Source organism: Pongo abelii, chromosome 2, assembly GCF_028885655.2.
Source record: "Pongo abelii isolate AG06213 chromosome 2, NHGRI_mPonAbe1-v2.0_pri, whole genome shotgun sequence".
NCBI classification, from domain to species: Eukaryota; Metazoa; Chordata; class Mammalia; order Primates; family Hominidae; genus Pongo; species Pongo abelii.
In genome coordinates this window covers 167,009,434-167,025,166 of record NC_085928.1, presented here as the reverse complement: position 1 = coordinate 167,025,166, position 15,733 = coordinate 167,009,434, and the positions used below count along the sequence as shown (strand labels likewise).

The 15,733-nt window shown below is 35.8% G+C and overlaps 1 protein-coding gene across 13 annotated transcripts in view; it reads left to right on the top strand.

Annotated features, from left to right (window-relative positions):
- The window catches only part of VEPH1 (ventricular zone expressed PH domain containing 1), a 315,043-nt gene that overhangs the window by 238,106 nt on the left and 61,204 nt on the right, over nt 1-15,733 (top strand). Inside the window, exon 12 of one of the 13 annotated variants that reach the window (XM_054552904.2) lies at nt 1,169-2,162. The exons of the other annotated variants lie outside the window; for them this stretch is intronic. Within the exon in view, the coding sequence (XP_054408879.1) occupies nt 1,169-1,237 (69 nt within the window). The 3' untranslated portion in view covers nt 1,238-2,162. Of the gene's footprint in view, nt 1-1,168; nt 2,163-15,733 lie in introns of those variants that run through there. 13 annotated transcript variants of the gene reach the window in all.

The window sequence follows — 15,733 nt, the reverse complement described above, 5'->3', positions numbered from 1 at the left end:
ATAAAGGAAATGCCACAATTGCCTCAGTGTAGAGTAAAATGGAATTCTTTGTACATTTCATTCAAATTTTCAACTGTTAATCATGTTTGAAGACAATGCCTCAAGTTCTCATAAATTTTTCATTGCTAACTGTATTTTAACTAGAGGCAACCAGTAAATTAGAACCTGGCAGGCTGCTTCAAATCCTAAGAGATTAAAAAAAATACTTGGCAAACTAGTTTTGTGCATACTCACAAGTATACTTATTCACGTTTCTTGTATTTCATGCTAATAAACATTTCTCTAAGGGAAAATTAACTGTAAACAAAATTTACAATTTTTTAAAGTTTTATAATTTGGTTTGTTCATGAATAATAGAAAAAACTTTGATATCTGCAATGTACATTATGTGGCAAATTTATCTGCCCAAGTATTTCTCAAGTAGATTTTTTCCTATTTTTTTGAAGTGTTCTCTGTACTAAATTCAAAATACCTGTAAGAATGGTGCAAAGTCTGCTTTATTTTCACAATAGGTGCCATATAGACATACATTAGTGATTTGAAAGAGATGGCCATGTGTGTATCGGCTGCAGTGACGGAGTTTCACTGCAGCGAAATGGATTCAGGTACACAAGAAAGAAGGAAGAAACTCCTAATGCCTGAGTATCTAGAATATAACATTCTGGACAATATGAAGAGAAGTTTGTTATTGTGGTTGCTTTTTAATAGAATCTTGGAATTTTAGAACTAAAAATTATCACTGAGATTTCTATTAAATTGCAAACTGCTTGAGGGCAGGGATTTTGTCATATTTACCATTGTATTGCCAGAGCTACAAGGTGCTTGGCACACACTAGGCTCTCTAAACAATACATATCAATTGAAGACATTTAAAAATTCTGTCATTTTCTGGATGTTAAAATCAGAAGCAAAGGAACCTGTTGAAGGTCAGTGGCAGAGCTAGAACTGACACACATACCCTTGCCATATCAGGGTTGCCACAAATGAATCTGGTACTTCCCTCCTCTGGGCCCAGGAGAGGATCACATTTCCCTGTCTACTGAAGCAAGGCTGGCCATGTGACTTGCTTCAGCAATGAAATATGGGAGGGGATTATGTGTCACTCCAAGAGGAATCTTTTAAAAGCCAGTGTAAACTCTTCTCTGCAATTTCTCTTTTCCTCTACCAGATGATGATGATTGTAGGAGCAAAAGTTGAAACTGAGTTGCCAGAAGATGAAAACAGCCTGGAATTCTGAGCCACCACATGGAGGGCTTCTGCTCTAGAGAGCCACCCAGTCCCACCACACATTTTGTATGAGAAAGAAACATCTGTTGTTTTGTTAGAAACTGAAATTTTGGTGTTAGTTATAGCAGCGTAACCTGCCTTTCTTGATTCATACACCTACCAGAGTAGTTAAGCATGTTGGCTCTGAATCACCTGGCTTTAAGATCTGCTGTGCTCCTTACCAGCTGTGTGTCCTTTTTCTCTGTGCCCCAGTTTCTTTACTTGTACAGTGGAGATAATATTAGTACCTACCTCATAGCACTGTTTTGAGACTTGAATGAGTTAATACATACAGAGCTCTCAGAACAGTGGCCACACATTGTGATCTCTAAATAAATGTTAGCTAATATTCTAATCCCTAGCCATCACCCCACCTCAAATAACACAAATTCAAACCCGTCTTACATGCATTAAGGGAGGTTCAGAGTGGAGGTAGGAAGATGAACCTGATTGATAATCTCTCAAGTTATTGTGCTCTTCTACTTTAATCAGACCAACATTACCAGAAACGTTTTCCAAATTTCAATCATGAATTTTCAGTATAAAATTCAATCAAATTCAGCCAGGTGCAGTGACTCATGCCTGTAATCCTAGCACTTTGGGAGGCTGAGGCAGGCAGATCACCTGAGGTCAGGAGTTCAAGACCAGTCTAGTCAACATGGGGAAACCCCGTCTCTACTAAAAATACAAATATTAGCCAGGCATGGTGGTGCCTTCCTGTAATGAAGTCAGGAGTTCAAGACCAGTCTAGTCAACACGGGGAAACCCCGTCTCCACTAAAAATACAAATATTAGCCAGGCATGGTGGTGCCTTCCTGTAATCCCAACTACTCGGGAGGCTGAGGCAGGAGAATTGCTGGAACCCAGGAGGTGGAGATTGCAGTGAGCCAAGATCCCGCCACTGCACTCCAGCCTGGGAGACAGAGCGAGACTCTGTCTCAAAAATAAATAAATAAAATAAAATAATAAATAAATAAATTCAATCAATTATATTTTGCAAACTATATATCAATCTCACACAGGCATCAAAATGTGGAAATGCTTATGTAATATAGTGCTAAAATATTTTTAATATATAAAAATAAAAGTTTAATATTAGTGAACTTAGTAAAATGCATGAATTCAATAGTTCAAATTTTTAAAAATTATCACTTAAATGACATTTGATAAAATCCAACAATCACTTTACGAACACACATTTTGTATAAAAATTTTATTAATGTCTGTGTCACTAATTAGACTGGGTTTCCATGAGAACATATGCTTGTCATTGTACACCCAGCACCCAGAGCATCGCCTGGCTTACTGTTGACATTCAGTGATATGTGTTGACTGAACAAAGTGAGTGAGCACTGTTACTAACTAGAAATGGAAAGATGTGTTCTTAGCATGATAAATATTTGTCTGATAACAAAAGAAAAACTATGCCTAGTGGTGAACAACTGAAGATTTTTTATTAAATACTGAAATAAAACCAGAATATCCACTATAATCTTTATAATTTAGTATTGCTCGAAAGCATGAGCCAACATGAGAACATAAGTTCCATGAGAGCAGGGATCTTGTCTCCTTGTTTGTTACAGAATCCAGGATATCTAAAGAGCATGCCTGGCTCATACTAGGCATTAATAATAATAATAATAATAACAATAACAAATAGAACACAAGACAGAAATAAGGAGTATACTATTTGAAATAAGGAGATAAATTCAACATTACTTTTAGTTAATATGAAAATAAAAAGAACACTATTAGAATTAATAATAATAATTAACTTTACTGGTCATTTAGAATGTGCCACTAATTGTCCTGTTCATTTAATATCAATTATTTCACTTAATCCCAATGACAACACTATGAGATAGACAGCATTATTATTATCATCTTACAAATGAGTAAACTAAGTAGAAGAAAGATTAATTTTCTCAAAGTCACAGAGCAATGGAGAGAAATACACTTGAATGAACAGTGATATTACCACATTCCTGATTGGAAATAGTAAATATTACAAAAATGTTAATACTTCCAAAGTTAATTAGCACTTTAACTGAGTTCCAAATTAAATTCTAAGAGAATTATTTTTTATCTCTTATGAAGTGATGGTAAAATACAGCCAGAAGGATAAATAGGTGAGACCAGTTTGAAAATTTTTGAAAGGGGCAAAAAAGAGAACATTCCAAAACATTTAAGCACACTATAAAACCTACAATTATTAAATTACTCCACTTTTATGGAAAGAATTAATGCAGATAAATGGAACAGACTAGTCCAGAAACCAACACAAATATATACATATAATCAGTTAATGTTTATATATATAATTGTTTAGCTACGTATGAAACGAATCCTTTTTAAAAAGCCGACATAAAAGAGAATGATATCAAAACCCTAGAGCTAATTTTATACCTACAGAAAAAATGTAAAGGTGTTTGCTATAATTAGAAATTAAACAAGGATACCTGTCATCACCTTCAAAATTTAGCATTTTACAGTGATCCTACCCAATGCAGGGAGACAAAAGCAGATAAGTATAAGGATTAAAACAGAATAAACCAGAAAGAGAAAGAGATAGAGATGAGAGGGAGGATGAGGGAAAGAGAAATTATTTATAGACAATAAGATTATTTCTGTGGAAAGTTCAAAAGAATCTAACCTTTAGAACTTATACAAAAGATCCATAAAGTTATTTGATATAAGATCAACATATAAAATCAATAACAAATCTATACATGAGTAATAACTAAGTAGAAAATGTAGAAAAGCATGCCATCTATAATAGCAGTAAAGACTATAAAGTACCTAGGAATAAATATAAGAAAAGCTGTGAAACTCTTTAATGATAAAAAATTTTTTAATATTAATGAAAAAAATTTTAAAGACCTGAATTAATGAAAAGATATGATCTTTTCATGGTCAAGAACAACCATTATCATATAAACGAAAATTTTCTCCCAAATTAAAATGTAAGTACAATTTCATAACCAATCCTAATGGCAACAGACTTTTCTCATGGAGTTTGACAAACTGGTCCTAAATTTAGAATAAACAAAATCGTAAGAAAGACTGGGGGGGAGGAAATTTTTATGCTACAGAAAAAGAAAACTCGTGATTATTTCCACAGGGATAAATTAATGGTAAATAATAAAGAGCCCAGAAACAGTCCCAATCATATATGAAAGCTTGGTAGGTGAGAGAAGGGGGACTACAAATCAGTGAAGAGAAAGTAAAATATGTTTTAAATAATGTGAGGACATGTAACTTTTCCCAGCTGAAAAGATAAAAGTAGATCCTTCACAGACACCATATAGATCAATTAACTCCACATAAATTAAAGGCTTAAATGTAATCAATGAAATCTTATAACAATTAGAAGAAAATATCAAAAGTTATCTTTATAGCTCCAGGATAAGAAAAATGTGACAATACAAGTCTTGGCAAAGATGTGAAAAAGTGGGAATGCTCACACACTCTTGATGGAAGGAAAATAGGTATACCTGTTTAGAAAAAAGAACACTGAAGAACATATATATATATGGTCATTAATTAGACTCAAAAATGACAGCTAGATTACTGTTAAGATGGGTGAGTAACTTTATTTCTGAAGTCTTAATTCCATTTAAAGCTGATCATAAAAATGCTTAAATACAAGAAGGTTTTTATATTACAGTATATAAAATGTGCTAATACTACTCAGCTATTAAAAAGAACAAAATAATGTCTTTTGCAGCAACTTGAATGGAGCAGGAGGCCATTATTCTAAGTGAAGTAAGTCAGAAATAAAAAACCAAATACTGTATTTTCTCACTTGTAAGTGGGAGCTAAGCTATGAGTATGTAAAGACGTACAGACTGGTATAATGGATATTGGAGACTCGGAAGCTAAAAAACTACATATTGGGTACAGTGTACATTATTTAGATGAAGGGTACACTAAAATCTCAGACTTCATTCATCCATATAACCAAAACCCACAAATTTTCATTTTCAGACTTCTTAAAGAGCAATCTGCTCTTTATAATATAATCAATGGTTATATTATAATTTCATGTGCCCTATTTTTCTGCAGTTCTATTTCTAGATGAACTACATATGTGCATCAGAAAACATGTACAGAAATACTAACTGAAGCATTTTTTGCAGCAAAAAATCAGGAGCAACCCAAATGTCCCTTGATAGAGGAACGTGGAAAACAATGTTGTGGTATAGTCATGTTATACAGGCAGGTAAAGTGAATTAATTAGACCTATATGTAATAGCATGGAATAAATCTTGAAAATATGATATTGAGTTTTAATAAGCAAGTTGCAAAACTATGATATGAATACTATGATAGCATAAATGTTATTGTATAAATTTTTAAAACACACCAAGCAGTGTAATGCATTATTTATACATACATACACTTATGATAAAAATACACTATATTTAGAATTATATAAAATTTATGATGAGGTTGCCTTTGGGTAAGGAGAAAGTGAGGAAAGGAAGGAGGAAAATGTTACCGGGGAAGGGAATTAAGGAGATCTCAATTTCATCTGTAATTTTATTGTTAAATAACCAGAAGCAAAATATTAGCATTTGTTAAGTCTGGCTGGCAGGTACATGGGTATTTGTTAAAGTGTCTTTTGTAGATGCTTTTCTGTCTTTGTTTTTTAAATTTAATTTAACCTGTATCTAATGTCAAAGAGTAAAGAATTGGTAGGTTTGACTACATAAAATATAAAGTCTGTAAAGAGCAAAACCTTTTATGCACAATAATTTTAAATGAAAATATTTGTAACAAGTATGAAAAACAAAGTTTAATATCCTTAAGCTACTACTATAAGTTCATGAAAATCAATAATCAATAAGCGAAGAACATGAGCAAATACTTAGGAGACTCAGTCCATAAAACATATTCAGCCTCATTAGTAGGCAAAGTAGTCAAAGTTAAAATTAAGTTACCCTTTTTAACACTTCTTTTTTTTTTTAAAACAAATTTTTTTTTATTATTATTAAAATACAATAATCAGTGCTGGCTTGAGCAAGAGAGTTAAGGCACTCACACGTTTCTAAGTTGAAGTGTAAATTATTTCTTTTTTTTTATTTTTTTATTTTTTTTATTATTTATTTATTTATTCATTATTATTATACTTTAGGTTTTAGGGTACATGTGCGCAATGTACCCAGGTTAGTTACATATGTATACATGTGCCATGCTGGTGCGCTGCACCCACTAACTCCTCATCTAGCATTAGGTATATCTCCCAATGCTACCCCTCCCCCCTCCCCCCACCCCACAACAGTCCCCAGAGTGTGATGTTCCCCTTCCTGTGTCCATGTGTTCTCATTGTTCAATTCCCACCTATGACTGAGAATATGCGGTGTTTGGTTTTTTGTTCTTGCGATAGTTTACTGAGAATGATCATTTCCAATTTCATCCATGTCCCTACAAAGGACATGAACTCATCATTTTTTATGGCTGCCTAGTATTCCATGGTGTATATGTGCCACATTTTCTTAATCCGGTCTATCATTGTTGGACATCTGGGTTGGTTCCAAGTCTTTGCTATTGTGAATAATGCCGCAATAAACGCACATGTGCATGTGTCTTTATAGCAACATGATTTATAGTCCTTTGGGTATATACCCAGTAATGGGATGGCTGGGTCAAATGGTATTTCTAGTTCTAGATCCCTAAGGAATCGCCACACTGACTTCCACAATGGTTGAACTAGTTTACAGTCCCACCAACAGTGTGAAAGTGTTCCTATTTCTCCACATCCTCTCCAGCACCTGTTGTTTCCTGACTTTTTAATGATTGCCATTCTAACTGGTGTGAGATGGTATCTCATTGTGGTTTTGATTTGCATTTCTCTGATGGCCAGTGATGGTGAGCATTTTTTCATGTGTTTTTTGGCTGCATAAATATCTTCTTTTGAGAAGTGTCTGTTCATGTCCTTCACGCACTTTTTGATGGGGTTGTTTTTTTCTTGTAAATTTGTTGGAGTTCCTTGTAGATTCTGGATATTAGCCCTTTGTCAGATGAGTAGGTTGCGAAAATGTTCTCCCATTTTGTAGGTTGCCTGTTCACTCTGATGGTAGTTTCCTTTGCTGTGCAGAAGCTCTTTAGTTTAATTAGATCCCATTTGTCAATTTTGGCTTTTGTTGCCATTGCTTTTGGTGTTTTAGACATGAAGTCCTTGCCCATGCCTATGTCCTGAATGGTATTGCCTAGGTTTTCTTCTAGGATTTTTATGGTTTTAGGTCTAACATTTAAGTCTTTAATCCATCTTGAATTGATTTTTGTATAAGGTGTAAGGAAGGGATCCAGTTTCAGCTTTCTACATATGGCTAGCCAGTTTTCCCAGCACCATTTATTAAATAGGGAATCCTTTCCCCATTTCTTGTTTTTGTCAGGTTTGTCAAAGATCAGATAGTTGTAGATATGTGGCATTATTTCTGAGGGCTCTGTTCTGTTCCATTGATCTATATATCTGTTTTGGTACCAGTACCATGCTGTTTTGGTTACTGTAGCCTTGTAGTATAGTTTGAAGTCAGGTAGTGTGATGCCTCCAGCTTTGTTCTTTTGGCTTAGGATTGACTTGGCGATGTGGGCTCTTTTTTGGTTCCATATGAACTTTAAAGTAGCTTTTTCCAATTCTGTGAAGAAAGTCATTGGTAACTTGATGGGGATGGCATTGAATCTATAAATTACCTTGGGCAGTATGGCCATTTTCACGATATTGATTCTTCCTACCCATGAGCATGGAATGTTCTTCCATTTGTTTGTATCCTCTTTTATTTCCTTGAGCAGTGGTTTGTAGTTCTCCTTGAAGAGGTCCTTCACATCCCTTGTAAGTTGGATTCCTAGGTATTTTATTCTCTTTGAAGCAATTGTGAATGGGAGTTCACTCATGATTTGGCTCTCTGTTTGTCTGTTGTTGGTGTATAAGAATGCTTGTGATTTTTGTACATTGATTTTGTATCCTGAGGCTTTGCCGAAGTTGCTTATCAGCTTAAGGAGATTTTGGGCTGAGACGATGGGGTTTTCTAATTATACAATCATGTCATCTGCAAACAGGGACAATTTGACTTCCTCTTTTCCTAATTGAATACCCTTGATTTCTTTCTCCTGCCTGATTGCCCTGGCCAGAACTTCCAACACTATGTTGAATAGGAGTGGTGAGAGAGGGCATCCCTGTCTTGTGCCAGTTTTCAAAGGGAATGCTTCCAGTTTTTGCCCATTCAGGATGATGTTGGCTGTGGGTTTGTCATAGATAGCTCTTATTATTTTGAGATATGTCCCATCAATACCTAATTTATTGAGAGTTTTTAGCATGAAGCGTTGAATTTTATCAAAGGCCTTTTCTGCATCTATTGAGATAATCATGTGGTTTTTGTCTTTGGTTCTGTTTATATTCTGGATTACATTTATTGATTTGTGTATATTGAACCAGCCTTGCATCCCAGGGATGAAGCCCACTTGATCATGGTGGATAAACTTTTTGATGTGCTGCTGGATTCGGTTTGCCAGTATTTTATTGAGGATTTTTGCATCAATGTTCATCAAGGATATTGGTCTAAAATTCTCTTTTTTGGTTGTGTCTTTGCCCGGCTTTGGTATCAGGATGATGCTGGCCTCATAAAATGAGTTAGGGAGGATTCCCTCTTTTTCTATTGATTGGAATAGTTTCAGAAGGAATGGTACCAGTTCCTCCTTGTACCTCTAGTAGAATTCGGCTGTGAATCCATCTGGTCCTGGACTCTTTTTGGTTGGTAAGCTATCGATTATTGCCACAATTTCAGCTCCTGTTATTGGTCTATTCAGAGATTCAACTTCTTCCTGGTTTAGTCTTGGGAGAGTGTATGTGTCAAGGAATTTATCCATTTCTTCTAGATTTTCTAGTTTATTTGCATAGAGGTGTTTGTAGTATTCTCTGATGGTAGTTTGTATTTCTGTGGGATCGGTGGTGATATCCCCTTTATCATTTTTTATTGCATCTATTTGATTCTTCTCTCTTTTTTTCTTTATTAGTCTTGCTAGCAGTCTATCAATTTTGTTGATCCTTTCAAAAAACCAGCTCCTGGATTCATTAATTTTTTGAAGGGTTTTTTTTGTCTCTATCTCCTTCAGTTCTGCTCTGATTTTAGTTATTTCTTGCCTTCTGCTAGCTTTTGAATGTGTTTGCTCTTGCTTTTCTAGTTCTTTTAATTGTGATGTTAGGGTGTCAATTTTGGATCTTTCCTGCTTTCTCTTGTGGGCATTTAGTGCTATAAATTTCCCACTACACACTGCTTTAAATGTGTCCCAGAGATTCTGGTATGTTGTGTCTTTGTTCTCATTGGTTTCAAAGAACATCTTTATTTCTGCCTTCATTTCGTTATGTACCCAGTAGTCATTCAGGAGCAGGTTGTTCAGTTTCCATGTAGTTGAGCGGTTTTGAGTGAGATTCTTAATCCTGAGTTCTAGCTTGATTACACTGTGATCTGAGAGATAGTTTGTTATAATATCTGTTCTTTTCATTTGCTGAGGAGAGCTTTACTTCCAAGTATGTGGTCAATTTTGGAATAGGTGTGGTGTGGTGCTGAAAAAAATGTATATTCTGTTGATTTGTGGTGGAGAGTTCTGTAGATGTCTATTAGGTCTGCTTGGTGCAGAGCTGAGTTCAATTCCTGGGTATCCTTGTTGACTTTCTGTCTCATTGATCTGTCTAATGTTGACAGTGGGGTGTTAAAGTCTCCCATTATTAATGTGTGGGAGTCTAAGTCTCTTTGTAGGTCGAAGTGTAAATTATTTCAACATTTCTAAAAAGCAATTTAGCAATGCAGTTCAAGAGTCTTAAAAATATTCATATCCTTTCACACAGTGATTCCACTTCTAGGAATCTGTTCTAAAGAAGTAATCTGAAACATGTACAAAACTTAAGATAAACAAACACAAAAAGTATTGCAGAGGGATTTGTAAATAGCCTAAATGTCTAAAGATAGGAGAATGAAATTATTATACATCCATGTAAAAGAATATTTTTTGTAGGCCTAGTCCTCAAGCCAGGTAAAAGAATATTTTTAAGACAGATAGATAGATGAAATAGAGAGATAGGAAGATAGATAGATACATACATAGATGGATAGATAGATAGATAGATAGATAGATAGATAGATATAACAATACACAGGGAGAGAGAACTATTTCCTGGCTCTCTCTGCTGAGAGAACAAAAAATATTAACCAATCCTGAAAAGTCATGTTTATGAGACATGTTTAATGATATGAAAGACACTTACAGTAAATACCATATTTCAGGGTACAAAATTATTTTTATAAAGAGTATTATTTGGAGGATTGCCCATTAAAACAACCAAAAGGAAATATAATAAAATGTTAATGATATAGCTCTAGTTGATGGGATTAGCATTTTCTTTTCTCTATATATTTATTTTATAATCGAGAAAAAATATTACTTTAAGTTATATTGCCTTATGTAAATGAGCAGTTTACTTGAAGAAAAATAGATTCTAAGACAATTAATTTCCATTATAAAATAAGGATTTTAGAAAGATGGTGGAAAAGCAGTTGATTTATTGAAGAAATGAGAAAGACCCCCATGGAGCAAGTAGAGATTACTATTAATAATTTCGTTTCAGTGCATGTGCTACCCAACACTTCAGAGGGAATGGCACTCTGATTATCAGAGGACCAGAGAGTTGACAAAGTTGATTGGAGGATTACTAAAGGGCCAGAATTTCAGAAAGAAAAGGCCTTTATTAACACATATGTTCCAGTTACCAAAGCATAGGGAAATGTCGTATGCTGTAGAAATGGGATCTCAAAACTATGTCCCTTACAGAAAAAATAAAATAAAATAAACTACATTTTCTGCTGAAATAAAATGTGTCCCATCTGGCTAACATTCGGTGATTTGTTTTCAGTCCACGTTGCTACAAACACACTTGATAGTTCCCAGGATAACTGACAGGAGTGTCAAGGCATAAATAAAACTGAAACACTAATTCTGGGTGGAACCCAAGGAGACTTTCTGATGCCCCCACAGGCTTAGATCTAGTGTTTTGGGTTAAAGTGTTAATGTGCTTGAGTATATAAATGCATAAGTAAGTAAATAAAAGGTGGGCCTATTATATATAAGATGTAACAGTTTTTATATATATATATAAAATATATAATATGAGAAATTTAAGTCTACATGTGTGATGGAAATGACAAGTGCTGTGGAAGGTCAGTCTCCAGGAGAGCCATATGAATATATGTTCAAGAGAACCTTCCTTTCAGGGCAAGCTAGAGGGGAATGGGGTTTGGAATTTCAGAACCCCAGATGCGGGCGGAGGATTCTAGGCTTTCAGGCTATGAGCTCAGAACAAGGAGAATCTGATAGGCAAGCTAGAGGGGAATGGGGTTTGGAATTTCAGAACCCCAGATGGGGGCGGAGGATTCTAGGCTTTCAGGCTATGAGCTCAGAACCAGGAGAATCTGATAGGCAGTTTCTAAGTGGCGATGGTGAGGTAAAAAGATAAACAGAAAACGTGAATAAGAGTCTACCCTAAGAAGCCAGACCAAGGGGCTAATCCAGTGATTGAAGGGAAGACTAAATGAAGACCGCAAATCATGGAAGGACCTGAAGGGCAGATTGAAGGTGGAATGTGGATGCAGAGGCAAATGTCTGGGACACTCTTTGCTCAGGCAGGGAGCTGGTTGGAAAGTGGTAGAAATTGAAATACAGAGTCCGGAGGCTTTTTTTATCTTTAAAGAGAAAAATGGTTCCGTATAGAAAGAATGGCATGAGAAATAACATGGAGGAGACAAAATAATCACAGCAAAATCATGGTAAATATGACTCTTAAGTTCATGTATTCAGTCAAAAATATTTTTTGCAAATGCCTGCTCTATACCAACCACTGTGCAGAGACTAAACAAACAATCATGATCCCTGCCCTGATGGAAACAAGCAATACACTAAGAAACAAATACATAATTCCACACTGATATATGCTATAAAAGATAAAGCCTAAAGAAAATGAGCATTTGTAGGATGGTCAAGAAGGCTTCTCTGAGCAGATGTCAGACAAGTTTTCCTGGCAATGAAAAGAATTTGCACAAAGGCCTTGAAACCAAAAAACAAAAATAAAAAAGGAAGAATAAGAGAAAGGAAAAGCTTTGGTGTATTAGAGCAGTCTCTTGAAAAGTAAGTCACGTATCCCATCAAAAAAATTTTTTGAGCAAGTACCTTCAATATATGCATATTTACTTATCTTTAAACTATATATATACATTATTTTACATACTTGTTATTTCACTATAAAACATTGAAAAATAGAAATTTTAAAGGACGAGATGAAAAATAAATAGAAATGAAAGTTCTAATATTTTCTTCCTCCTGTATCACAGTGGATGGTCACACCTACCCAAAAGTGAGCACACTCCCGTTTCACAGCATTGGTGGAGCCAGTGAACAAAGGGGAGAGTGGAGACTGGAGAGTTAATCTGGGGAATTCTGTCCTGGCCTTTTAGACCACGGCAAGAAGCTTAGATTTTATTGCGGTCTATGGAAAGCCACGGAAGAGTTTTGAGCAGCAGTCCTTAGTTCAGTTTCTTTGTCCGTTTGGGCTGCTATAACAAAATACTATTAACTGGGTGCTTATAAACAAAAAAAAATGTTTCTTACAGTTCTGGAGTCTGGGAAGCCCGAGATCAAGGCAGATTCAGTGTCTAGTGCAGGCCCACTTTCTGGCTTATAGATGTCACCCAAATGCTGTGTCCTCACATGGTTGAAGGGACAAGTGATCTCTCTTGGGCTTCTTTAATAAGGCACTAATCCCATTTATGAGGACTCCATCCCCAAGACTTAATACCTCCCAAAGGCCTCCCCTCCCAATGGTATCACCTTGGGGGATAGGATTTCAATGTTTGAATTTGGTGATGGTAGGTGGACATGAACCTTTAGTCCATTGCAACCAGGTTGTTTTTAAAAGATCGCTCAGTCTGCTGTGTGGGGACTAGATTGGAAAGGGACGAAAGTAAAATTAAGGAGATCACAAAAGAGACTATTGCCAATCCAGGTAAGAGAAGAGAGTAGCTTAAACTTGGATGAGCCTGGTAGGGATGGAAATAAATGACATATTCAATATAACTTTTGGAGGTAAAAGTGACATAACAAGCTAATGAATGGCATGTAAGTGTGAGGGGAAATGAGGAATCAAAGCTGATGTCAAGTTTCTGGCATGGTGGTATCATTTATTAAGGTGGATAAAACTGGGAGAAAATGAGCTCTGGGGAGGGGCAAGTGAATGAAGCTGGGACACAAGACTTTCAGACATCTGAATCTGAAGTTTCAAACACCTGCCAGATGTCCCAGTGGAATTGTCTTTTAGACAGTTGGATATCCAAATATGAAGTGACTTGGGCCAGGAATATAGATTAGGACATCATCAGCATACAGATGATGAAAACCATGGGAAGACTGAAGCAATCTAGGAAGAGAGTTTAGAGAGGAAATGGTCCCAGTTCAGGATTGTATCCAGAGAGCAGCCAAGAAATAAAAGAACCTCAGAAAGTGTAGAGGGCATCACAGATATCAAGTAAGTGTCCAAGAAAGAGAGAGAAAGGAATTGTATGGGATTTGATAGCCAAATCAAGATAAGTGCCCATTCAACTGGGAAACATGGAAAGAGCAGTTTTAATAGAGTTTTAAGGGCAAGGTATGAACAGAAGTAGGTGGAGGAACAAGAAGGAAAGAGTAAAGAAGGAAACATAGCATATGTAGAGAGCTGTTTTAAGCAGTTTGGTGCTGAATGGGTTGGTAAGTGGGGGAATTGTAGAGATGAGTGAAAATGGAAGCCTTCAGAGCCTGTTTGTAAATTGCTGGGATGATGCAATAGAGAGGTTGAGATTGATGAAACAGATGAGAGAAGAGGTGATTACATACAGAACCAGATCAATTAGTAGATTTGATGGTGAAAAGAAGAATGCATCCTTTTTTATAGCTTTTAAATTTTTTCAGTAAAGTAAGAGGTGAGGCCATCAGCTGAAAGTGAGGTGGGGAAAGGGAGGAGTGGAAGGTAGGATATTTGAGGAAAGAGAAGGTTTGAAATGAAAGGCTCAGAGAAGGGAGCATGAGCTTCCTAGAGAAATACAACAGGGTTGTCAGGCAGTGAGGAGCATCCATGTGGGACCTAAGGTTATGGATCTGAACTAAAGCAGAGATCTGATTTTCTCCAACTTCAATCCACTGTTCAGGTGCTATGATGGAATTCATCCAGGCTTGGATTTTTGTCTCTTGGTTGAGTGGTAATAAAATACTGAAATGTTTCAAGATCTGTATTTGAGAAGATGGAGGGTAAAGATGCAGATCAAAAAGAAGAAAATTTTAAGTGCTGAAAAGAAAGGATCCACACATGAGAAAACCAATTTGGGAAACAGAAAGATGGTCTTTAGAGCCCAGGAAAAAAAAAAAAAAACGGTTATTTCCTGAGTGAAGAAAATGATGGATTTGTGCTGAGTTTCTCTTTATAAGAACCCTCTGCTTCTCCTCGTAGCCCCAAAACACACTCTACTCTTTGCCTTGAAAAAACAGAACGAGAACACCCACCAAGCAACTTGCCAAGGTTAGGACAATAGCCACTAGGGCAAGGTAAAGTTAACTGACCACAGCTACGTTTACAGCATGCTCTGTGGATAAGGCTTGCAATGCTAGATAACACCAGGAGAATTTTCAGCTTAAGCACAAGATGGATTTTTATCACAGTTTATGTAGTATCAGTAGACTCACTCCTCCACCAGAGCCACAATAGTTCATCTGGGATTAATATGACTAACATAAGAGGAGAGGTTCACATGTGAAGAGTTCTTGAGAGAAATGACATGGCTTTTTACAAGTATGACTTTTATTGATGCCTTAGGACCACTGAGTTTGGAAGTTCAGCCAAATTCTAAACTTTGCCTCCCTAAATACTATTTCTACCTTCATTTGGATTCATTTCTTTTCCTAAACAGATATACATGAGGGCCCCTCATTTAAACAATTAGTACACACAATCCATTATATTAAGTGATTGCGTATGATTTTGTAAATACATTGAACTTAACTGACAGTTCAATTTACTATTAAGAAACAGATTTCTTTCCATTGTAATACACTGATCTGTTGTTTTTTACTCTTTCTTTTTAATCCTCTTATCTCCTTTAGAAAATTATTACCTTTACTTTTGGCTAATTAATATACACTATTCGTACCTCCCTAACCACTGTCCACATACACTGTACTTATACTATACATATGCTTTTTTAACAAATTTAAATTGTCATAGAAATGTTTTCTCAGTTTAGTTGAAAGCCTGGTTTATCACATGTATTATATTTCTTTCATATTTCACAAGCCAGACTGTCCTATAATGAAGCATGACAATTTTACTACTGTTGTGAACATTCCTTCACAGTTAGCCAGATGTTCTGCATCAGTCAAGGAAATTTTTAAA